Below are 26,481 nucleotides of genomic sequence, written 5' to 3'. Positions count from 1 at the left end.
GACTGATCTCTTCTGAAGGGACTCTAGCCAGCCTGGGCATGGCAAATATGGCTCTGGCTGGCCTTGCCCTTCTCCACTCCCTCTATGCTGTTAAAAACCACTGGATTCCATTCCTAAATCTAGCCACCAAGGTCTGTTCCTTTATTTGGTCACTTCCTCTTCCTGGGGCTGACTACCAAGGTCCAGCTATCAAAGTACTGAAGTCGAGCAATCCAAAGCCCTCTGTGGCTCACCTAATTAACATGTCCAGTTAGAACTAAACACCTCATCCCAATGCAGGGGCAGGGGTTTCCTTCGGATCTTTATAAACAACCATTTTCCCATCTGCCACATCTGTCCCCTCTCTATCCAGAGCCAGTCCTTTGTCCCTCTCTCTTCTGGGACAAGTGCCCCTACCTTCTCCCTCTTGTTTCCTTCCTCTTCTCTCTCATTCTCTATCTCCTGTTTTTGTCTCTTATTCCCTGCCCTCTGTCCCTGTAGGTCAAATAAATCTCCTTTGTGCTGAGAACTTTGTCTTGGGTATACTAAGTCTATAATGATCCTTACTCCTTCTTCATAGATTAGCAACAGCATGAGCTGGATAGTATTTAATTTGTTTTTAACCACTTGTTGCTCTTAGAAAAGTTTCTATGAATATGTTTTTAAATATCATGGAATTATTGCCTGAGATCTGTTGGTATTGTTGGCATTATTTCAGTTTGTTTAATTAATATCTTTTAAATAGTTTTTTCTTTTTTGCAGATAATACATTTAGCCTGTTTCTAGGTGGAAGTGTTCTTTATTGCCCTAGAGGCATTAAATTACTATACTACTAGTGTCGTACCAAGAGGAAACTGCTCCCATTGGCTCAGTATAGACTAACATAAAAGGCAATTCTCTGAGAACCCTGGCTGAGGTGGGAGAAGGATTGGCAGAATCCAGCTTAAAGAGCCCTCCCTGATTTTACTGGTGCAACTTTGTTGACTTAGGATTCTTGCGTTTAGGCCTCAGTCAAATGTAATGTTTTCCAATTTGCCTCATGTCCTTTTTCTTATTCTTCTTTCTTTTTAGGATTATCCTAAAGCAAGTTTGAAATATAAAGGTGTAAATTTTGGCAATACTACAGGAAGACAAGAATTGGTCAAATATTCAGGTCCTGGTCCTGGACAGTATGATATCGTCCAGTAAGTAAAGGCAAACCCCAACTGGGACCGGTGATACACACTATATTTCCTGCACTTGGGAAGCAGAAGGATTGCTGCAAGTTCAAAACCAGCCTGGTCTACATAATGGTTCTTAGGTCCTCCAGGATTACCCCGTGAAACCTTGGGACAGAGTGGGTGGAAAAGGCTTCTCAAGCACCATTAATAGAGTATTGCACTGGTTCAGACAAGGCTATCCTGTTAAGAAAGGAAAGTTAGTATGAAAAACTAGTATTATATTTTGGAACTTAATGCTTCTCATGAGTCAGATTCTGTCTCTTGCTGTATCTCTATTCCTTCATTTAGTCTTCACAAGTCTTTTTGTAATGACTATTATTTACCTATCTTATTAGTGAAACATTCAAGAATCAGAGAAGATAAATAACATATTTAAGATCATGTGACCTTTTAAATGCCCAAACTAGACTTTTACTGGGACTTGTTTGAGTACAGAACCCATGTACCTCATCACTAAGGTATGCTATGCTTAATTGAAAAATAGATGAAAGATTCTAGAGTATATTAAAGATGGTGGGTCATTTTAGGTATAAGAATGGTAATTATTGGTTTGGAAAAAGAGCTAACACATAATTATCACCCAGAATTAGCTTTGTTAGGAGTAAGGGGTATGGGGCTGAGATCAGGCCTGAGATGAGGAAGCACTTGGAAGATCATAGTACATTATGTTAAATCCATTGTTAACAGGGCATTCAAGAAAAAGAGATGCTTTCTTTTAAAATCTGAAAGAGCTTCATTAGAAGGGGTAGCTTACAGTCGGAGTTAAAGAGATAGCTGCCATAGATGGGCTGGTACAGGATAGCCAGAGGTCTTCAGAGGAACCACTAGAACAAAGAAAATACCCGTCCTTTAAACCCTTCCAGGGGTTGGTAGGAAGTTTTACATCTTGTGGTTTAGATCAACAGCACACATGACAAAGAACATGGACCAGTTAGGAACATAAATTAGGGGCTGTGGTTAGACTCAGCACAACAAGGCTACTTGACTCTGACCCAGGGGAGAGCTGCAGGGGTACATCTGCTAATGATCATATGGTTAGCTTTGACTGTTTTGTTGTTTTACTTAATTGTGTATGTATGAACCTCCCCTCATCCCATGTAAGTCAGAGCAGAACGTTGTTCAGTTCCGAGAGAATGTGAGTTCTCTGTCCACTCTGGTCCTGTAGTGAATGCTTTTACTGAAACATGGTTTGCTCTTCCTGGTTGAGTGGACACTAGCTTCTCTGCTGGCTCATTCATCACAGCATTAGTTTTCTTCCTTCGGGAAAGTGTCCAGTGATTCTTTACTCTGTACCGGGCACAGACACGCCTGATGGTAGCAGTATGCATAGTTGGAAGCTCAGACTCCCGACTGTAGCTCATTCACTGAACAAATTCTGAATCCTGTCTATGGCTAGTATTGAACTTAGTAACAGAGTAAGAATTGAGCATGGCATTTTTACTTTTGAAGAACTTATACCTAGGTTATTGTTCTTATTGCTTTACTCTCCTAATCTTGAAAGCTATAACTTTGTATCTTATCATTTTTTAATTGTGTTAGTCCATACTTACCATTCTTCTTAACAGGATAAGCACTATAGACTCTTCAAACCTTCATCTTCCTCCTTTTGGCATGTTCTTTTCTCGTTGAGCATTTAAAAGAGTAAATAGTTTATGTTCATCTGTTCTGAAAGCTATTTATTAATTTTGTTACTTGACAATTTTGAACATGTGTATGGTATATTCTGATAGCTCTTACCCAGAACTTTTCATCTCCTTCTTACCTCTACCAATGCCCCTTCATCACTCCCGGTCCCTTTCCCGAGTAATAACGTTGATTTTGTTTTGTGGTTCATTTTATTTCCTTGGGGCTGTCCTCACGGCCATTGGACACGTAAACTCCCTTCTTCCAGTGTGCTGGTTTGCTGTGCTCCCTACTTACTTCAGCTTAACTAGCAAGAGGAGCAGGCAGGACTGTGAGCACTGCTCATTCTTGATTGGCTTGCCAGTTCTCATCCATTTTGTTTCTTCTAATGTCGACTCACTTCCAGCGTCTCCCCCATCTCCGTGCTATTTGTAAAACCTTGCTTTACCCCCAGCTCCCCTCGTTTTCCATTCACTCTTTCCACGTTGAGCTGCAGGTGCAGTCCTGCACTGTGTTATGGCTGCTTCAGCCCTGCAGCTGCTCTTGCTCTCTGCTCTGACTAGGTCGCCTGCGTCGCGCAATATGTTATTTGGAGTTGTCTTCTCATCCCGCAGTGGACATTTTCTAGTTTATATTTCCTTCTGCTTTGGATGTTTGTGAGTTAGAATTCTTCTGGGAGATTTCACACGTAACAGAGAGGTGGTTAGACACTCTGAAAAGGGAGATATATTTATACTGTTTGGGAAAGAAGTGGACGTAAGTATCACATAACAATTCTAGTATCATAAATGTACATTTATTTCATGGCTGCAAACTCATTTGAAGTTATGAAGACCAAGCTTGTTTGTAAGATTCTGTACAAATAGAATTAGTGGAAAAGTGACCCAGAATGGTGGACGCACACTGAATCAGAGCACAGAATACTGGAACTACAGCAACTGTTACATAACCCAAAGTTCTGGCTTTCTGTTACCCTTGTTATTCTAATCTTTGTGTAGTTAGTATAGTTTTTTAAATGTTGAATATTGTATGTCTTTGCAGTTCTGCTCAATGAATAGGAAAACCAGCAAGTGTGGTGTACTTAAATATAATTCTAGCAATGATTAATGCTATAAGTTATAGTGGGTTTACAGGGCTGTGAATGGCACTTAATACCCTACATCTGTTTTTTCTCTTTTCATTGTGTTCTAGAGAACTAATTACTAATATGTCCAAGTACAGGTGAAGAATAGCTAAGAGAGGCTGGGTGGTTTTTATATTAGGTCATAAAGCTAATACGTGTGACTCCTGGCAGTCTGTCTGCTTTAGCACTCCGGACTGTTCACTACTGTTTTACTTTTTCTTTAAACTGTCTAATAGCACTGAAAACTCATTCACTCTTGATTCTTAGAGATCATTACGCCCTTTGCCTTACTGCTTTATGATATAAACAGAAAGGGCTATTTTTCTTATTTTAAGCAGAAATTAAAATACCAAAGGATTTTTGGATTTTAAAGACATATGTAAGTAGAATATCAGAAAACTTTTTTTAAAAAAATATCTTTGATGATGTCAGTTCATGCTGTAAGTATCATGGCCCATTTTCCTTTTGGAGTAATTATTAGAGCAATTTTATAACAGTGCTCTGACTTGTAACTTCCTTCCTTGTGTGTTTGTCTGTATATGTGTCTGCATATGTGTGCACATCCGTGCTGAGGTCAGAGGGAAGCTTGTGGGGATCCCTTTCCTCTATCATGTGAGTTCTAGGGATTAAACTCAGGTTATCAGCTTGATATCAAGTACAATAGACCCACTGCACCGTCTTGGCAGTCCCAGTACTCCATCTTAAAAAACAAAACCAACAACGTGAAATGTATTTTCATAAGAATTTGAATGTATTGATCCAACCTGTTGATCTTATTAAATTTATCTAAAACAAAAGCTGTTGCTATAAAAATTATCTTTGCTTATACAAATATTTGTGTATTTAATATTGAAAACTCTCAAATTCTGTCTGGATTTTTGAAAGGAAAAGGAAACTACAGTATGAAAATATTAACATCAAGAAAGATCAAGAGCATTATTGTACATATGTCCCACGGCTATATGAAGAAATAATATTGCAAGAGGAAAGAAAGGTACGTTGAAAGGGGTATTTCATCCATTTTCTGTGTATGTCCGCTGTGCTTGATGGCTGCGTCGCTCAATGGGCATTGTACAAGTAGCTACAGTACATGTTAGCTGTACAGCGCAGTGGTCACTGTTTCTGCTTGGACTCATTGTCATATGGAATTCAGTATTTCTGCTTTTTAAAATTCCAGTATTAGACAATTCTTCTCTTCAAATGTCTTTAAATTGACCTAAGTTTTCCCTTAGGGATAATAATAGGAATAACAACACTAGCATTATTAGGAATAGTGATACGGAATAACTCTAGTGTTATTCCTTCCATACCCCTCTCCTTCCCTTACCGTGGTTTCTTACATATCTCCCTTTCTCTAGTAAGGCTATGACCAAGGTATCTTTGAAAGTCCTGCAGTGTTAAATTCACTTACGTTCTTTTGATGTCTTAAGGGCGTCTTAATTTGTGAATTTTGTTCTTTCTCCTTTTTAAAATAAAGTAAGCCTAGCACTCCATGTATTTTTAATTGTAAAAGCAAGATCCTCATCTTTTTTTTTGTCCTAAATTGTGTATATATTCACATAGAACTCATTTAGATGCATATTTCACTTTTAGATGTATATTGAAAAATTTTCCCATTTGAAAATTGTAGGCAAATAAAACTTATTTTTTTCTGTATGTTTTAACTTAAGAGGTAAAGATTGTAATGTGAAAATTTAAAAAGGGTACATTTAGAGTAAGGATAGCTGACTCTCCATTAGAAAGTCTAGCAACTAGTTCAGTAAGATTTTTTCCTCCTCAAGATTCCCTTGGCTTAGATGTTAACCAACCATGAAACATTTACACAAGATAAGACATAATATAATGTTAGAAAAAGATATATAACCACAAACATAATGCATTTGTTTTAATAAAATAACAATTATAATTAAAAAACAGATAAAAAGTATTCATGTTACCTAGTAGGTTCTTATGGCTATATTAAGTAATTTTATATTATTGTATACATTCAGAAAAAAATAGTGTATACAGAAAAAGGGTGGATAAAGCTTTTGGTTTCTGTTAAAGTTTTATTTATCAACAGAACTTATTTATACATACACATAATATTTTTGTCATTAAAATACAAATAAATTATGGTCAAAATTATTTCTCTGACTGAATTGAAGATAGAATCCAAGGCACCATCACGTTAGACTAATTCTCATTTCACCTCAAACCTAGTCCTCAGGATGATGTTTAGTGGCAAACTTTTGGTATTTAGAAAAGTTACTATTGCATTAAAAATCCTCTTTTTATAATGTTACATTTTCTTAAAGGAGAAAAGTTTATATTCAATGATTTTAAGGTTAAAATAAGATTGCCTATATTATCACATTACTTACCATGCTGTTGAAATCACTATGTTCTAAAATGATTTGAAAAAAAAAAAAACCTTGTGAAATAGGTAAAATAACTTGACGAACTATAGTCAATAGCACTGGAATGGATTTTGTTTTTTTGAATATTAACATTTGTGGGTTTTTCCTTTGATAATATTCCTGAATTTTGGACCATGCACTGTTCAGTGTGGTGCTCTTAGTCTTTACCACAGTGCCTAGCACACGGTAAGGCCTTGAGAGGTAGCTACGGTATAAAAGCATGATTTCTTCAGGTTGTTGTATATCAAAGAGGAGCATACTTTTTTTTTTTTTTTTTTTTAGAACTAATAACTTGATCTTTAGTAAGAAAAGACTATAGGCAAATTTCAGACATGTTAAACTTGAACAGTTTTTTTCTGTATATATTTAATAAATAGTTAAACTTTTGTCATTAATCAGTATGTTCATAATATTTTCAAAGACTGATTTATACATATTTATACATTTAAATGAATAGTATTTTGGAGGCATACATTTTTAATAAAAAAGTATTTCTGTCTTAACTTTCAGTTCACATTTAGGAAAACTGTTTTAACTTACAGTTCTTTCTTACCTCCAGTTTTCATTTGTTCTTGCATTCTCTTTCCTTTACAGTAATTATAAGATATGTGGGAAAATATTATCTCATAAGTATCCTATTGTACATCCCTGTTGTTTCCTGCACATGGGAAAACTCCTGAACACAGTGAATGGTGATACTAGAAGTTGTATTGTATCAAGGAAGTGGTTGTCAAAGATTTACATATTATATTTTAATATAATATTTTTATTAATTTGTTGCAAATTTCCTACAGTATATTTTGATCATACTTACCTCCAACTCTTCTTTCTAGCTCTTTCTAGATTAATCCCCACCTCCTCACTCCTTCTCAACTTCTTGTCCCCTCTCTCTAAAAAACAAAACACAACAAAGCCCCGAATCTGAGTTAAGTTGCCCCTATACTGGAATTTTGAAGCCATTCACTGGAGTGTAGTTGACCCACCTGGGGACCACATCCTTAAAGGATACCAATTCTTATTCCTTAAGAAGCAATCAGTTATTAATAGCTCTTCAATCAGGATGGGGGTTGTAAGCCCTCTTTCCCCTCCATTTTAGACTATTGACTAGCTTGATCTTGTATAGTTTTAAGGCTGGCAACCCTGGTTATTGTGAATCCATGAGGGTACTGTCATGTCTTGGGGATGCTGTTTGGCTCTGTTCTGCTCCAACCTCTGGGTCTTATAATCCTTTCATTCCATCTTCTATAGTGGTAACTTTTGGAGAAAGTTACATGAGCTGTTGAGGAGAAAGTATATTCTTAATATGTGGGTGAAATGTTCTGTTATGGTGTAATTTAACCCAAGCATTTGGCTATTTTGTTTTTATCTGGATGACTTGTCTGATCTTGAGAGTCAGATATTAAAGTCACTCACAACCATGGTCTTGGGTCTAATATGTAATTTTAGGTTTAATAGTGTTTCTTTTATGAACTTGCCATCTGTTCAATGATTATATCGTCTATATATAACAGAGAAAGTGTACCATGAAATCTAAACAATATGGTTGCCTAACCAAGACCCGAGAAATGACATCACCAATTGACATGCCAGTGTAGATAGGGGAAGTCTCATAAAGCCCCTTAGATCAAGAGCTACAGGCAATTCATGACTACTCAGAGAGGGAGAATTAGTTTCTTCCAGGGATGAGCCCCGTGGTAGGTGATCAGTCCCAAACACATGTACACATTAGCAGCACTAAGTGAACTAGCGGGTTGTATTTATAAATGTGTGTGGGCACATGGGAGGAGTTGGAGGGAGGAGATGGAGGGGAGACTGATGTAAAATCAGTACAGTTCATGTATGAAATTTTCAATAATTAAAATATGTTTTAAAAATCTGAGTAACATTTCACTAGGTGGCGCCAAAACTTTGGCTCTTTACAAGTATAACATCTTATTTCTCATGTTCATTAAAATAAATGTTTAAAAATTACATGGAAGAGGTGTCATTTTGTCATGTATCCACCTAAGCATATACTAGTTGTTAATTTTAGTTCCCTTATTAATTTTGCTCAATATAAATAGCTACTTCAGATGGGTGGTTGAGGTCCATCCCTCAACCAGGGGCCTTGCCTAACCTCTGGATATGGTCTCTACAGGTTCTCTATCCCCTTTGTTGGGTATTTCAGCTAATGTCATCCATGTTGGGTCCTGAGAACCTTTGCTTTGCTGGTGTCTAGGACTTCCTAGTGGCTATGCCCAGTTCCCCATTTCCCACTGCTACACACCTCTTCAATTTCCTGACCTCTGTTCTTTTCCCCAGTCCCTTCCCACACTTGATCCTGCCCCCCCTTTCCCTCCTCTTCCTTTTCCTTTCCAGGTCCCTCCCTCCCTCTACCTCCTGTATTTAGTTCTCCTTTCTAAGTAGGGCTGAAATATTCACACTTTGGTCTTCCTTCTTGAGCTTCAGATGGTCTGTGGATTGTATCTTGGGTATTCGGAGCTTTTTAGCTAATATTCACTAATAAGTGAGTGCTACCATGTGTATTCTTTTGTGATTGGGTTACCTCACTCAGGATGATATTTTCTAGTTCCATCCATTTGCCTGAGAGTTTCAGGTAGTCATTGTTTTTAATAGCTGAGTAGTATTCCATTGTGTAAATGTACCACATTTTTTGTATCCATTCCTTTGTTGAAGGACATCTGTATTCTTTCCAGCTTCTGGATATTATAAATAAGATACTATGAACATACTGGAGCATATGCCCTTGTTATATGTTGGAGAATTTTTTGGGTATATGTCCAGGAGTGGTATAGCTGGGCCCTCAGGTAGTACCATGTCCAATTTTCTGGGGAACCACCAGACTAATTTCCAGAGTGGTTGTACCAGCTTGCAATTCCACCAGCAATGGAGGAATGTTCCTTTTACTCCACATTCTCTCCAGTATCTGCTATCACTTTGGTTTTTGATCTTAGTCATTCTGAAGTGTTCCTGTCTAAAGGAAATGCAGGGACAAAGAATGGAGCAGAGACTGAAGGAAAGGCTATCCAGAGACTTCCCCACCTAGGGATCCATCCCATGTACAGACACCAAACCCAGACACTGTTGCTGATGCCAAGAAGCACTTGCTGACAAGAGGCTGGTATGGCTGTCCTCTGAGAGGCTCTGACAGGGTCTGACCAATACAGATATGGATGTTCACGGTCAACCATCGGACTGAGCATGGGTACCTCAATGGAGAAGTTAGGGGAAGGATTGAAAGGGATGAAGGGGTTTGCAATCCCATAGGAAAAACAACAATATCAACCAACAGGATTCCCCAGAGCTACCAGGGACTAAATCACCAACCAAAGAGTACACATGGAGGGACACATGGTTCCAGCTGCATATGTAGCAGAGGATTGTCCTATCTGGAATCAATGGGAGGGGAGGCCCTTGGTCCTGTGAAGGCTCAGTGCTCCAGCATAGGGGAATGCTAGGGCACTGAGGCAGGAGTGGGTTTGTGGGTGAGGTAGCTCACTCATAGAAGCAGGGGGTAGGGGGTACGGAATACGCGGAACCAGAAAGGGGGATAAACATTCAAAATGTAAATAAATAAAATAACAAATTAAAAAAAAAAGAGCTCCTTCAGTCAGTTGTTGAGGGAGAGAGGATTGACTTTATCTATGGATAAGTCCTCTAATAGGTTTTCCACTCCTAAGTGTTCAGCCATGAACACATGATCTTTTGGGCAACACTAACTAGAGTAAGTAGGCTTTGTGTGTGTGTATGTTTATAGAAATATGTAACTGATAGTTACAGAAGAGGTAATGAATTGCAGATGGAGTGATGGTAGAGATGGAAAGGGATGGGTAGAAATGATATAAATACAGCATATTCAAGTATGAAATTCTCAAAAGATCAAAATAAAGATATTATAGTGATAGTAATTATTGCTCCTTGAAAAAAAAATCTATGCCTGCATTTTTTTCATGGTACTGTTCTAATATTATTTGGATGTTTGCATCAGCCATGTATCCTTTATATAAACAAAGCCATTCACTTCACAATTAATTTTGATGCTATTGTAAGAAAAATATTTTGAGTTTGATAAGCTTTAACTGGTCCTATTTTTTTCCTTTAAAGATTTGTATTTAGCTTTTTTTTGGTAAAGTAGATTTATTAATCCTAGGTATTACAGTAATTAAAGGGTGGGGCTAGAGAAGTGGCTAACTGGTTCAGAACACTTGATGCTCTTACAGACAATCTAGGTTTGCTTTTCAGAACCCCCACATGGAGGGTCACAGGTATCTCCATATCACAGTCTCTTCAGGTCTCTGGGCATTAGGAATGCATGTAATGGATATATACATATGCTGGCAGAACACTCATAACATAAAAATGAATAAAACTTTAAAAATCAATTATTGGATAATTATAGTTATTGGGATAGCATGTGTATACCCAGGTATATGTACACAAACACACGTATACATATATATGATATTGATTGTTGGGGTCCATTGTGTGAAGGTGTCTCTGCATATTCAGTTGTTAATTCTGTACTGGCCCAGAGCTAAGTGATGGCAGGATTCTGGTATTACCATTCCTGTATTGCCATTACTATGGTCCATTAACTGGGTTTCTGTTTTATAAATATTCCTCTTTCCTCACCTGCCTATCTCAATCTAGAATAGTATCTGATTGGTTGTAATAAAGATCTGATGCTGGAAGTAAAGGGTGGGTCTTCCAGGCTGAGAGAGGGACTCTGGGAGAAAAAAAAATCACAAGTGGCAGATGGAGCCAGCAGACACAGGGGTGAATGGATAGATGGACCACAACTGAGCAAAGAGGTAGAGCTGGCAGCCACATGATGGGATGTAATGCCAGGATTAGTCAGGTTAGACTAGCTGAGAGACTGTCCTAGATGAAAGGCCTAAGATTTAAAATATTAAAAATTCTCTCTGTCTCTGTCTATCATCTGTCTATCTGTCTATCTATCTATCTATCTATCTATCTATCTATCTATCTATCTATCTGTGTTTATTCTGTGTTCACATTAATTTCGACTGTCATGGATTGTGAGATAATTCCAGTAAAGTTCAAGCTTGATTGCTTACACATCCAGTTTAAGAGTAAATTACCCTAGTGATGGAAGCAACAGCAGTTGCCTTAAATCTCTGTATAGAAAGTAAAATTTGTAAAAATGTAGTCTATAAAATACTGTTGTTCCTTCAAACTTGATTAAAATTATTGTTCATTGAATGCCATTTCTCATAAATTTATTTATACATGAAGTGCACATTTAAAAATGTTATAAATGTTTTTACTGTAGTTTGTATGTTGATGTCTCAGATTGTCATTTTTAAAGAATAATTTCAATGTTATTTTTTAACAGCTTAAGTATAATATGATAAAAACTTTATTTTAAAAGCAACTAGATTCTTGAAATCTCATCTGTTTTGCAAAGTAAAATGATAATCTGTATTTCATCAAACAGATATATATCTTATAAGTTGTTTTCAGTAAGTGTAAATTTTTTAATACAGTGAAATATTTTAAAGAAGCTAGAGATATTCAATAATAATTTCAAAGTAGCATTTGGAAAGATTTATGTTGATAATCAAATTATATGTAACTATCCACAAATAGTTTTATGATAGAAAGTATTATCTTATGTTTTACAAATATATGTCACTGTATCATAATATGGAGTTGATAACTCATGAGTCAATCAGTCAAGAAATGTAGGAGGAATTAAGTTCTCCTAACAGATGTCAAGGTTGTTTATTTTAGAAGAATGGATCTACTATACAGTAGTAGCATATCTAAGACTTTATAGACATGTAGTAGAGATGAAGTGTGTGAGGGAATGAGAATGGTGTCTTGGTAAGACTAATGAGCACCGGCAGTAGTCATCTTGGCTTTGCAGACTGAACCTTTTAGGTGATCAATCAGTCAGGAGAGGTAGGCAGTGACCGCTAGGTGGATCATTAGCACTCTGCTGCCTGTGTGCCCAGGGTGACCCACATCTGTCTTCATTAAAAGTTTGCTTTTTGCCCGGAGTGAACAGATGGTCATTATTGCCACTGCTGCCCTATGGGCCGACCCAGAGGACACACAAAGTCATTTCACCCGTTCACATCCGCGTTTACCTGCTTTGATGTGGGAAAACCACTTTAAGAAACAGTGAATGTTAAGATAAGTTTTGTAAACATTCTTATATAGATTCACATTTGCAAAGAATTTATACCAAATATTATTTTGGAGGAAATGGAAATTGCTTCAATGTCTAGTAAAAATACAAATTGTGGATATCTGAAAAGGCTACATTATACTTAAATTATAAATTAGGTGTGGGCTAGTTGTAAATTTTTATTCAGATTATCTTAGTTTAATGGTATTGACTTAATACAGGTCAAATCTAAATAGCATGATTACTTTTGATGGCAGATCTCTTTCAAGATACCATCCATTTCAGCGTTCTCTTCCATTAATCTACAGGACTTCAGACAGGATTATGCTTTATAAGAGGGTCCTAAGACACCACATTTAAGATACTGCAAGCTTGATGTCTGTACATATAGTGATGCAATGTAAAGAAATGGAGAATCATATTTGTGACATTAAAATATGCAAATCTAGCGATGAATTATATCTTTAAAGGACATTCTGTGAGTGATAGCAAGGATTTTGCAAGAATGCAGGTATCATGTCCACCATAACCCTTTGGGTGTGAGCAGACTCTGATGGTGTACATTTGTCCTTGTGTTGTTCTTGCTTGCTACTCTTTAACTCTACAGGGAACCTCCTGTTCATTTCCCAGGGCCACAGGTACCTGCATGTACTTAGAACTCTGACTTCATGAAAATATCTTACGAAGTGGTTACTCTTCACATCATTTTGTGAACAGGACATCAAATCCAGCGTTATTTGTTTTGAAACTTGCAGGCTAGTGTCCTGGAGAACTGGAGCACTTGACAATTCTAGAAACCATTTTCCCATAAATAAAACTAGCTGTGTATTTATTTTCTCTTCATTTAGTTTTCCAAGAGAAATATGCTCTGAGGATTTTCAAGTTGTAGTAGTAAAAACGTCAAAAGGTATAATTTCCTTTATAATATTAAATGAAGGAATTTTTACCTAGGAATTTAATTCATTAGAATTTGTTTTTCTTGTAATTGTCAATTTGTATTACAGTTGGGAAGGGAAGTGAAAGATTTTAAGGCTCATATTTGAGAATATATTCAGCTTCTGTGCCTTGAGATTGAATTTGTTTTCTAATCAGGAAAAGTGTCCTTGTGTTCAGTTTCAAAATGTCTAAGGATCAAGACAGTAAAGGAATAGGACTCTTTGTGGGACATATGCACAATACATCTTTAGGTCAATATGGTACTTACTTAAATAGCTTAAAGTGACAGAGACCATATTCATTCTTTGGTCCTGTGAGTAGGAACTTTCATGTTGGTGAACTTGGTCTTTTGCCTTTGCTTGCATTACATTTGATGGGTATTCTTGGACCCGTAGGGTCTATTAATTAAATTTGATAATTAATTTGATAATTATTCTTTTATGTGTGTTACATTTACAAAGATGTTTCTAATATACATAGTAACATTTATTTATGGTTTTCTCTGTTAACATGCCTTTTAGCTTGTGGGACACCAATTCTCAAACTCTTTCTTGAAACACATGTTTTGTACTATTGATGACTCCAAATAACTTTAATTAATTTTTGTACATGGAGAAATATATATATATAATGTTTTATAAGTTGAAACTGAAAAGTGACAATGCTGTGTAATAGTTATGTATATATAGGAAGATGAGAAAATAGGTGAAAAAACAATCAAATGTTATGATGAAACTAAGTTTTATCTTCAAGGTCCTCTGAAAGAGTATCAGGGACTCCCAGGGGTCACTGAAACAAACATTGAAAACAGTAATTATTGGTTTTGAAGTGAGGAAGAGCATCACAGTGGTGGGTTGCTGTTTCAATCCCTACACCAGAGTTCTTTCTGTACACGTTAGCTAAAGCTTAGTAGCAGGGTCCGCTATGTTATATGTGTTTGATATATATCCAGCATTTTGCTGGCTATGTCTTAGTTTAGAAGTTAAACACACAATGAAGTTCTAACAGAGTGACCATGGATCTTCTCACTGTACCTTTTAGAAGTATGGCGACCTTTACAGATTTTGCTGGCATTTGCAAGTCATATATCACATGCCCTCTAATATTATACTTTCGGCATGGAATCTGAAGTTGAGGTAGTTTGAAAAGGCAGTTGTAGGGAAAGACAAACTTTGAAATATCCTTAATGGCTTTAAATGTCAACAATTACACAGTCCAGTCTGAACATTTTACATCCCTAGAAAATTTCTGTGTTTATCACTTTATAAACTTCTTCTTTTTCCTTCTAGCTTATTTTTTATTCATTTAAATGAACATGTAAACTGGCAACTGAAGTCATGTGTTAAAGTATACATATGTTGTAGAATGAGTGACTCTGGCTAATTAACAAATGCGATACTAATTTATAGTTGCCATTATGGTATTGACAGCAATACATACTCAGCATTTTACAGGACTGCAACATCATTATTTACTGTCATTGACATGCTTTGTCAAAGAGTTCTTGAGCACATTTCTTATATACAATTGGAAAATGTATCCTTGAGCAAGATTTCCTTGACCTTCACTCCTCAAACACCTCTGGTAATGACCATCTACTTGTATCAACTTTCTTTACAGCTGAGACAGGCCGCACAGTGTTCTTCTGCTTGTCATTTAGCTTTACATAATCCTCTGGTTTATATATAGTGTTGCAAATGACAGGGTTTCATATTTTGTGGCTAAGTAATAGTCCATTGTGTTTATTTTTATTATCTGGTAATTCATTAGTAGGTTAATTCCAAGTTACCTCTTTCCTCAGCTGTTCTGGTGAGAGTTGGGCATATCCTATCTCTGACTCATTCTGTCAATTTCTTCTCTGATTTATCACTTTGTCTGCCCCTCAGTTAGACATCACTTTCAAACATGGGTACTTCCTCCAACAAACTAACCTTACCTGCATTGTTTAGAATTCAAGGTGTGTACTGAGGGTGTGTCTGTATCTCAGCCAGAGGGATTAAAGGTGTGTTAATCCAGCTGGATCACACAGATGTAGAAAGTCTTTGGATGTGATATTTTGCCGGAGCAGCCATGTTGCTGGATTTAAATTCCTCTACACACCCAATATATTCTTATTATAATCTCTCCTTTCCCAACTCCTTTCAGATCATCCTCGCATCCCCCAAAACAAAACTTTTTTCTTTATTTTATGAATTAGAAAACAAACAAACCACAAAAGGACAAAATAAACAGAAAAATAATAGCCAAACAAAAAGCACAAGAAGCAGATACAGACCTATAGACGCACTCATAAAAACACAAAATCAGAAATCTTAATATATAAGCAAAAGATCTGCAAGGCAAACCATCCATCCATCCATCCATCCATCCATCCATCCATCCATCCATCCATCCAACCAACCAATCAACCAACATCACCAAACTCCTAGATGGAGCAGTATGACGCATGAGGCATAAAAACCCTCCCAAAATATTATTGAGCTCATTTTGTTGGCCATCTATTTGGCACAGGGCCTGTCTTTTGAGTTTGTTTTGTGTACCCTGTTAATAGTCCATTGGAGAAAACTAATTCATCATTTGCAAGTACTTATCAATTGGAGATGGCTTCTGGAATAGGGAAGGAGTTTGTATCCACTTCTCCTCGTAGCCCTGGAACCCCATCTGGCACAGACCTGTGAAGCCCTATATTTGCCACTACAGTCTCTGAGAGTTCATATTTGCATCAGTCCTGCTGTATTGAGAAGGTCCTGTTTTCTTGGCATCCTCTATCCACTCTGGCTCTTATAATCTTTCCAATTCCTTTTCTGCAGGATTCCCTGAGACCTGAGGGAGGGGTTTCATGGAGACATTCCATTTAGGACTCAGTGTTCTTGTGAGGACAAAAAATCAAAATACCTCAGCAGAACCCCCCAGACCATCAACAATTTGCTGAAAACAGCCAAAACAAAAAATAACCAGTTCCTCCTAGGGCAAGGTGACCACGAATGTAGGAACAAAACCAAGACAAACCTTGACAAGTCTAAAAATGCCCAAATGAGAAATGGGCCATCTGGTGTTTTTATTCTCCTATCAGAAGGTCTGAGGTTTCATGGCCAAAAATACAAAAAATACGAATCATCATGACCACCAAGAAAAGCTTGCTATGCCCGCCAAAATGATAACTTACACCTATTGCTGATGTTTAAAATATCCAATCAAATGTAACTGCGCCAAAGTTTCCCGCTCTCCCCCTTCCCCCTTCACCGTTCCCTATGTAAACTTTAAACTGTCAGAGCTGGGGGTCGAAATCCTTCCCTTGCATGGGATGTGTTTTCGACCCAAGGGCCCTTGTCAGTAAACTACCTTTTGCTATTTTGCATCAAGCCAGTCTCCGTGTTTCCTTGGGTGTGTGCAACTCCGGGTGAAAGTGGGGTCTCCCCTCAGGGGTCCCTTACATTCTCTCAGTTCTCTAACTGGGCATCTAGAGACACACATCGTCTAGCTATGTGTCTCTGTTTTGCAGAAGGAAGCTTCTCTGATGATGGCTAAGCAGTATGCTGATCTATGAGTACTGTAGAATACCACTAGGGGTGCTCCTTTAGCAGAATAGTAGTACCTGGTTTTCCCCCAGGTCCATAGTTATCAAGTTTTAGGTTCCTGGCTGACTGAGCAGTATAAGGGATAAGTTCCATTTCCTGGAGTAGGTTTTAAATCCAAGCAGACAGTGGTTGGTTACCCATACAACTTTTGTGCCATTATTGTACCAGCATGAGATAGGATCTTTTAATGGGACTGGATCTCACTGATTTGGCTAAACTAGCTGGCCAACAAGCTTGAGAGATCTGCCTGTTTATGCTTCCATTGGCTAGGATTAGGAGTGGTTTCAACCATATTGTATTTTTATGTGGGTTCTGGGGATCAAATTCAGGTTCCCATACTTACATGTAGCAAGGTTACTAACTGAGCTATTTTTCCACCCCATAATTCTGTGGTGTTTTGTAATATATTTTCTTTTTTTTTCTTTTCTAAGGGGAGGGAGTTTATTCAGGGCAGAGGGCAAAGGTAGGGAGAGAAATGGGAGAAGATGGTAGAGAAAGAGGAGAGAGAGAGGAGAGAGAAGTGGAGGCTGGCCATGACCACATGGAGAGAGGGGGAAGGGAAGGGAGGAAGGGCGAGGAGAAGCTAGAGGCAAGAGAGTAAGAGAGTAAGAGAGAGAGGAGGAGGCAAGTAGCCCCTTTTATAGTGGGCACGCCTACCTGGCTGTTGCCAGGTAACTGTGGGGAGGAGCGTACCTGGATGTTGCCAGATAACTGTGGAGGTAGAGTTTAGACAGAATACTAACATTCCCACGTTTTGGTTTAATTAAAAAGAAAAATTAGAAAGAGGTGATGGCAAAGCAGGAATAGGGTTGTCATGAAATCTGGCTACTTCCTGCTGGCATTGGGGGTGACGTGTCTTTAGGGGGAACCTAGAAGAATGGGTATGGGGGTTGTTTGTCTGGTCTTAGGAGAGCTGGCTGTTTCCTGATGTCCAGGGTCTATGGAGTGAGCCATCTGAGAATAGGTCAGAAGGAACAGGTCCAGTAGAAGCAGCTGTGTGTGTGACAAGAGATGGAGCATCTGGAGGTTGATTCTCTGGAGCTGTTCTGGTTGCACCTGGACTTGGCAAGATGTAGGAAATAAGATTAAGAACACTTGGAGAAAGAAATTTTTTCTAAGATGTACATTTGAAACCCAGAGGGATCCCACCCTTTGTTGTAGGTAGTGAGTGGGACCTTTACTTATCTGGATGGCATCTCTTTGGTCCATGAGAGGTAGATCTGAGTGGGTTTCCTGTAGCTTATAAGTTTACAAAACAGATAACAGCATGAGTTAACAATACAAACAGTCTCTAAGATGAACTTTTGTTGGATTGTATAGTGGAATATTTCAGAGTTAAGCAAGTTTATAGGAACTCAGATAATTTAGGACAGTGGGATAGTAAGAAATATGGAGCATTTAATTGATGGCAACTGAATTTAGGTAATGAAGTAACAGATAATATCTCAAAAAGCTTAGCTGTCAATGTAGTCAGAAGTCTGATAAAGAGTAAACAACAATCTACCAGTTATATATTATTTTTAAAAATGACAGAGTCCACTAGCCAACAGTTCCCATGGTCTCCATAGTCTCTTGGGTGAAGTCAGTTTGGCTTCCAAGCTCAGAAAATGCAGGGCTTTTTCTCTGTGGAACGGATATGCATGACATTAGAAATGACTTACCTTGGTTTAGTGAAGTCACTTGACTCAAAGCATCCAGTCTAGCCCACTGCGTTTGTTAGTGACTATATCATCACATACAATCTAGGCTGTATCTTCTAGGTATCCGGTATCCAAGTCTTCTGAAACCATCTTGGGTTAACTGTTAGAGGCTGAGAATTCTGTCAGCCATAAGCTTAAAAAATACTATCAGCAGACTTCTGACAAGATTGAGAGCCATAAGCATTGGTTGTAACTGAATAGAATTTAATAGCAGTAGTAAAAATCTATCAAGACAGAGCCTTTCCTATCCTGTCTTAAGTAACTTTGGAAGGTTGTGTAGGTAGAGAAAAGCACATTTTTGTATTAGCAAAGAAACATTTGGCTAGGACCAGAATAAGAAAGCTGCATTGTACGGCTGGTGGGGGGTTAGGCGGCAGCGGCAGCAGGGCGGGATTTCCTGCTAGCTCCGGAAGTCACTGCCCAGTGTCTCTGGCAGCTAGAGTTTGCAGTGGGCAAGGAAAAACAAGCATGCCCCATATCACAACAACGTTCATGTTAGTTGTTTTTGTAGGAGAAGGCACCGCTAGCACTCACTTTACAGGTCCTGGGCAGAGAGGGAGAGGGAACATTTAGGTGAAAGACCAGGAGTTAGGATTGGACGTCCATACATGAGTTCAAAAGGAGAAATGAGGAGAGGTCGCTTGGGAAGGGCTCGTAGCCTGAAAAGAGCCAGAGGTAGGAGTTTTACCCAATCAAGGTGAAGTTCCTGTGACAGCTTGACAAGAGTGGTTTTTAAAGAGCAGTTGGTTCTCTCTACCTTATCTGAAGATTGAGGGTGAGAGGGGATATGAAAATGCCAGGGGATGTCTAGGGCCTTAGATAGAGTCTGAGAAACTTGGGAAGTGAGTTCAGGCCCATTGTCTGACTGAAGGGAGGTGAGGACACCAAAAACGGGGGATGATCTCTCTGAGGAGGAGATCAGAGACTGTCTGAGCCCTTTTGTTAGTTGTGGGAAAAGCCTCTACCCAGCCTGAGAAGATGTCCACCAAGACCAGGAGATACTTGACACGTTTTACAGCAGGCATATGGGTAAAGTCAAGTTGCCAGTCAGTTCCGGGAAGGGAACCTCTAGCTTGATGGGTAGGAAAAGGGGTACTACGATACCTTGAGTTGGGATCTGACATCTGACAGATTTTGCAAGAAGCAGTGATAGATTTTAGGAAACTTAAGTTCTCAGGAGTAGACTGTAGGTGGGCCTTAATGAAATAAGACAGCACTTGGCTGTTAGGATGAAAGAGTTGGTGATATGTGCAGGAAGGGCCTGTGCTTCCACCACCTTGGTGTCTGACACTATGGCATAGCCAGCTTTCCTGACCCCTTCATGAAGAAAGGAGCTTCCATCTGTATACCAGGTAAAGGTGGCTTGAGGCAATGTACCCTCATGTATGTGTGAAGGATGAGGTAGTAGTTCTTCTAAGGTTTCAGTACAGGAGTGAGATAGGGAGTAGTCAGTGTTAGGTCGGGGAAGAATATTGGAAATATTAAGAGGTATGCATGATTGAAAGGTGAGAGTGGTTAGTCTTCTATTAGGGCTACCTGAAGAGAAAGAACCCTGCAGGGAGGTAGAGTCTGTAAGCCTTTATAAGTTAAGAGCTGTGACAGGTTGTGAGAAGAAAGGACAGTTATAGGTGATCTCAGGGTTAGTTTCTTTGATTCTCGAATAAGGAGTTCAGGAGCTGCTAAGGCACAAATACAAGGTGCCCATCCCTGGATGGTTGGATCTAGTCTTTTTTGACAAGTATGTTATGGGTGCAAAAGATGGTCCCAGTTGGTGACCTAAGGCTCCAAGGGCAAATCCCTCTTTTTCAGTTACGTAGAGGGAAAAAGGACGAGTCAGGTCCAGGAGATGTAAGGCTGGGGCCTTAAGGAGAGCCTGTTGGAGCCTTTGGAAGGGCTTAGTGACAGGTTTGAGAAGAGGTGGGGCCTAATGCTGCTTCATATAAGGGACGAGAAAGTAGGGAAAAGGAAGGAATCCAGGAATGCAAAAAGCTAGCCATTCCTAGGAATGATAAAATCTCTTCCTTTGTAGAAGGAACAGTTAGAGACTGAATCAGGTTCTTTCTATTGTGGGTTGGGGTGATTTCTAGTCCCAAATAGGTGACTTGAGTGGACAGTTGGACTTTAGAAGGTGAGACCCTGTAGCCCCGACTGGAAAGGAAATTTAGAAGAGTAGCTGTGTCAGCTTGGCTAATTTCTAGGGAGGTGCTACAGAGAAGAACATCATCTAAGCAAAGTACAATCTTAGATCTAGGGAGAGATAAAGAGATTAAGTCAGAAGCCAGGGCCTGTCCGAACAGATGTGGGCTGTCCTGGAATCCCTGAGGTAGAACAGTCCAGGTAAGTTGGGTAGAAAAGTGGGTGTCAGGATCTGTCCAGGTAAAGGCAAATATGTCCTGTGACTGGGTGTCTAGAGGGATAGAGAAAAATGCATCCTTGAGATCTAGGACTGAAAAATGAGAAGTCCCTGAGGAGATAGTAGAGAGAAGCGTATAAGGGTTAGCTACGACAGGATGGAGGGGAACTACTGCAGAGTTAATGCGCCTGAGATCTTGAACCAGTCCATAGGTACCATTAGGTTTCTTAACTGCCAGTATAGGGGTGTTAAAAGGGGAAGAGGTAGGTCGAAGGAGGTTTTTCCTTAAGAGGTCGGCAATGATAGGCTTAAGTCCCCTGAGGCTCTGGAGAAAAAGAGGGTATTGGGCTTGGCAGATGTACCTGGTAGAGTCCAGTAACTGGACAAAAATGGGAGAATGATGTTTAGCAACAGAGGGGTTCTGGACGTCCCAAACTCGGGGGTCCACCTGAGAAGCTGGTAAGGGAAATAACATGTTAGTGTTAGTAGGGTGATTGGCTAAAAGGAGGAGCAGAGGAACTGCTGGCGAGCTTGGGATTAAGCGAATTGGTGGAGCAAAGAAAATAGAAGCTCCCAACTTAGCTAAAATATCTCTTCCTAATAAGGGGACAGGACATGTAGGCACTACCAAAAAGGAATGGGTGAGAGGTACACCCCTAAAAATGCAACTAAGTGGGAGGAGTGAAAGGCTTAAGGTAAGACAAGTGGACCCAATGAGGGAGTCCTTCAAGTTTAGCAGCTGTAGGGGTCACGAGGATTACCTTAAAAGGACCCTGCCATTTGGGAGAGAGAGGTGAGGGCCGATGATCTGGAGGGGAGAGAAGCACTCGGTCTCCAATGTTGACAGGCAGTGGACAGGAGACAGTCTGTGGTCGAGGTAGATGTTGGTCAGCAAAGTTCCACAAGAGAGAACAGAGGTGGCAAAGTAGTGGGGTGAGCAGATGGTCTGGGAGGGGGGAACAGGAAGAACACATGGAAAGAGTATAACGAAGATAGATAAATGCTCAAGCATAGGGGATTTGTTTCCATTTACCAGACTGCTGGCAGTATGTGTCAAGACCTCTTAAAATAGTCGGGTCTAGTGTGCCATTAAGTGGCTACTTTAGTTCATTATCTAGAGGGTATTGAATCCAGACCTTATTGCAGAGGTGTATCAATTTGGAAGGGCTCAAATCAGGCATTAATTTTAGAGATTTGAGGTTTTTCAGTAGACAACCCAGTGGGGTGGCTGTGGGTACAGTCGAAGACAATGTGGTACCTATTGGGTGACGGCTGTTACCAAGCTGTCAGTCGGTGTCCCAAAAGAAAATCTGGCAACGAAAAATCAGGCTCAGGCTAGATAATCAGGTGGTCATGAGAATATCCAGAGGCCTCTGTGGAGCTAGTCCGGCAGAAAATAGCTCACCTCTTACCAGGATTTCCGGCAGAGCTGCGAGAGCTGGGGAGGGGCTGGGAGCTATTTCTGAGAGGAAAATCACCCAATGGCCAATGTCCTAGGTTGTAGTTCAGCTAGAGGCCAGTCAAATGGACTGGGGCAATGAAAAGCCAACCCCTTAGCCCAGGGAAGGTTGGCCAGACCCTAACTGGGCGTCCAGGGTTCCTCCCGCCAATTGGAAACTCCTTACCAATTAATATGCCAGTGTGTTTTCGGGCTTGTGCAGTCTGTTATCAGGAAAGGTGGAACCGTGAGGTCTGTGTAGACCTGTCTGGCTGCCTAGCCCACATGGCAGAGCACCATGTGGGGGCCGCAGTGGCACAGCTCACGTGGTGGAAGTTTTTTGAGCCTCTCAGCGGCGGATGGGATTGGTCTGCAGCAGCGGTGGGAACTCACATGGTCGGTGATGGCAGGTAGCAGCAGATGAAGTCCGTGTGGTGTAGTGGTGGCAGCTGCGGTGGTGGGGTTGTGGCAGGCCACATGACATCGGTCTTGTACGGTCACAGCAGCCTCACAGCAGCTGGCTGCGACTGCCGGTGGCCACATGGGTCTCGAGGTTCCTGAAGTCTTCGTAGGCTGGGTTTTGGCACCAATGTTAGACTTCAGTGTGCAGCTTGGAACAGACAACACCTGACCAAATGGTTCCAAAGGGGAGGGGGTTTATTCAGGACAGAGGGCAAAGGTAGGGAGAGAAATGGGAGAAGATGGTGGAGAAAGAGGAGAGAGAGAGGAGAGAGAAGTGGAGGCTGGCCATGACCACGTGGAAAGAGGGGAAAGGGAAGGGAGGAAGGGCAAGGAGAAGCTAGAGGCAAGAGAGTAAGAGCTGTAATATATTTTCAAGTCACGTTATAAAAACTATCATATTACTAATTTTTTTTATTTGGAATTTAAAAATTAAGATATAAAGCTGGGTATGGTGGCACACACCTTTAATTTCAGTACTCTAGAGACGGAGGCAGGCAGATCTCTAAGTTCAAGGGCTACAGTGGGAAACTCTATTTTGAAAAACAACAAAACAACAACAACAAACACCACACACACACACACACACACACAATTTCCCTCTCCCTTTCTTCCCTCCAATTTCTCCCATGCATCCTCTTATTCCCTCTCAAATTTATGGCTTCTTTTAAAGATTATTATTGTTATACACACACATACAGAAATATGTAAGTATAAACTGCTCAGTATGTTTAGTGTTGCTTGTATATATTTATTTATTTTCAGGGGTGAAATACTTGGTATTGGATAACCAAATATGAGGAGGCTCATCACTGGAAGAATTATCCTCCTTTTCTGAGAAGACTTTAATTGTCTGTAGCACTTCACCTAGGAATATTGCCACATGAGATTTCTTCCTTCTATGTCAGCACAGCTACTTGTATTGTCATTGTTTAGGCAGCCATATTGTTGAGGTTTCATGGGTTTAGCTTCCCTGTAACAATCTCACAGGAGACATCCTGAGTCCTCTGGCTCTTACAGTTTTTCTTTCCACTCTTTCCTTTGATGTTCCCCAATATCCCCTAAGGTGTAGGTGTTGTGTTGTAGATGTGTTAGTTGGTGCGAGTACCCTAAGATCAGTTGTGAACATTTGTAGTGTTTTGTAACGGTTTGAAGATTGTTTGATGAGGAGTGAACACTACCTGTGGATATAAGGGTTGGTATTTAGAATACAGTTAGGTATTATACTGGTTTAAGAAGGAGGCTATAATAAGTTCTATTCTAAGATCTAGGACCTCACTCATGGCTAGTTTGGTAGGCTTGGATAGTAACATGTATGATTTCTTCCTGCAGAGTGGGCCTTAACTCCAATTAGACAAGGTTGGTTACTTCTAAGATAGAAGTGCCACTATTGCACTTTTTGGGATATATTTCCATACTGGCATTGCGGTATTCATAGGCATCACTACTGAGGAAGACTATTGATTGCTTTCCTTGGTAGTTTTCCAGGCTTCACATTGGAGTTTTTCTATGGTGTGGGGAGCCTTACCACCCCAAGTGGCATAATTTTCGTGAAATAAATGAAAACAGAAAGTTGCTGTGCCTTGTTAATTCAATGATAAATTGTTATGGAATTCTGGATGATAGAAAAATCTGTGAATTTAAAACCCCAAAGCCTTGCGTTTATGACTATCAGTGGAACACACTATTAAGAAGACCTTAACACCTAGACAAAGAAGTGCTTGTTGCTGAGAACCTTTCTCAGTGTATTAACTCTCTTCCTTGTCCCTTTAACTTTATAGTTAATATTTTAATAAAACCAATGGAATAACCCAAGTGTGGCTCTTTTAAAGGTATACAATAAAATGCTACACATATTTTACATTTTGATACTTCCATTTTTCTGTTCCAAAAACTTAGCCAAGGCAATGTAATCTTGATATGTAATAAAAAAGAATAGTGTTAGAAAAATAAACTCTTGTACTTACTGTTTAAATGACAAAATATCTTTTATTGGCTCATTGCACTAAAGTTGTCCTTCAAATTGAGTTGTGGTACTTATGGTATAGCTCTACTGTGTTTGGGTCAGGATCAAGTATATTCTATAGCTTTTATTACAAGGTTTCAGACTTTGAAAATTCAGATCCAGAATTGCTTTGTGAAAAATATCCACTTCTGTTTCTTTCTAATAATTAAACAAACACATAGTCTCAGTTTCCCATGACATAATTGCTTTCATCTGAGGAGAATGATTGACTCTTAACAAATCAGATGGATTGCTTGGATTCCTACAGAAATAGGTGAGATGAAAACATTTCCTCAATGCGCTTTTACAATTGATGAGGGTACATTTGAATGCCGAGTCTTCTGGCATCCATAAATGCTAACCTCTTAAAAGGGGATTGAATTTCTTCACATTTCTGAATACACATTGTATGGTTAATAAAAAGAACTGTAACTGATATTGATTGTCAGAAATAATAAAGTTGTGAATAAATAAAGTGGTCACTTGTATACCTACAGGTGAAGAAAATAAATTAGGCAATTTGAGTACATGCAATACCCTTAATAGTGAGAATGATTTATGGATATTGCATCTTCTAGATTCATGAATAGCAACATTAATAGTTATTCAGGTAGAAAGGCCGTTTCTGTTGGCTTTTATCCATGTGCCTACAGATGAAGATATATTTTTTCTTGTTAGATATGGATAAGGGAATGTGACACGATCTCTTTTTCCAAATGGAATGAATATTAAAGTGCATCTCTCTCTAGATTTTGACAAATAACTTCTGCATTAATTCATACTTTATTTTCTACTGGGGTTGCCTTTCCTGAGAATATGACTGGCTTAAAAACTTTCCATCAAACATTTAATTTTGGAAGATTCTTGGCCACTAAAGCAATTTGCACATTTAGGTTAGATTATATACTTAAGTATATTATGTATAGAATATTGATGAATGAACAAAACTTCTGATAAATATTGAAATTTATATTATTTCTGAAAAGCCAAAGACTCTGAGGCATCAGAATCTTGAGGACCCTTCAAGTCACAACATAATCTAGTAAAAATAATGAAGTGAAATTAATGTTCCATTAAATTCTGCTCATTTGTTCCCAAAATTTGTTTCAACCAGAATTAAAAGCAGAACTATACATTGCAATTGGTTTATATGTTTCTTTGACTGTACATTTTCTTCTACATCTTTTTCTATATTATATTAATTGAGAAAACACAATTATATAAGGTTATTATTTTTAAAATAATTACTTTTGTGTGTATATGTGTGCATTTGTGTGAATGTATGTCACAAATTGTAACACAGTGCCTTACTATTCTACAGATATTCAGATTGAGGCATGGATGTATATATCATCAGATTTATTCACAGTGAGGAGTCTGTAATCATAAGAATATTCCCTGAGTTGGAGACATGGCTAAATGGTTAAGTTTTTTTTTTATCTTTTTTGCCTGTGTAAGGTAATCCCTAACGTGCTCAACTTACACTTGTAGTATCTTGGTTGAAGCTACACAAT

General features: G+C 39.0%; 1 protein-coding gene across 1 annotated transcript in view; it reads left to right on the top strand.

Moving 5' to 3' along the window:
• The window catches only part of Stpg2 (sperm tail PG-rich repeat containing 2), a 403,074-nt gene that overhangs the window by 27,072 nt on the left and 349,521 nt on the right, over window positions 1–26,481 (top strand). The window contains exons 5-6 of the mRNA XM_028760343.1: window positions 1,051–1,163; window positions 4,831–4,939. Coding sequence (XP_028616176.1) covers window positions 1,051–1,163; window positions 4,831–4,939 — 222 coding nt within the window. The remainder of the gene's footprint in view (window positions 1–1,050; window positions 1,164–4,830; window positions 4,940–26,481) is intronic.

This window comes from Grammomys surdaster, unplaced genomic scaffold, assembly GCF_004785775.1.
Source record: "Grammomys surdaster isolate TR1022 unplaced genomic scaffold, NIH_TR_1.0 126531, whole genome shotgun sequence".
Lineage (NCBI taxonomy): Eukaryota > Metazoa > Chordata > Mammalia > Rodentia > Muridae > Grammomys > Grammomys surdaster.
The sequence above is the reverse complement of the archived record's forward strand: the minus strand, read 5'-3'. Positions and strand labels throughout refer to the sequence as shown.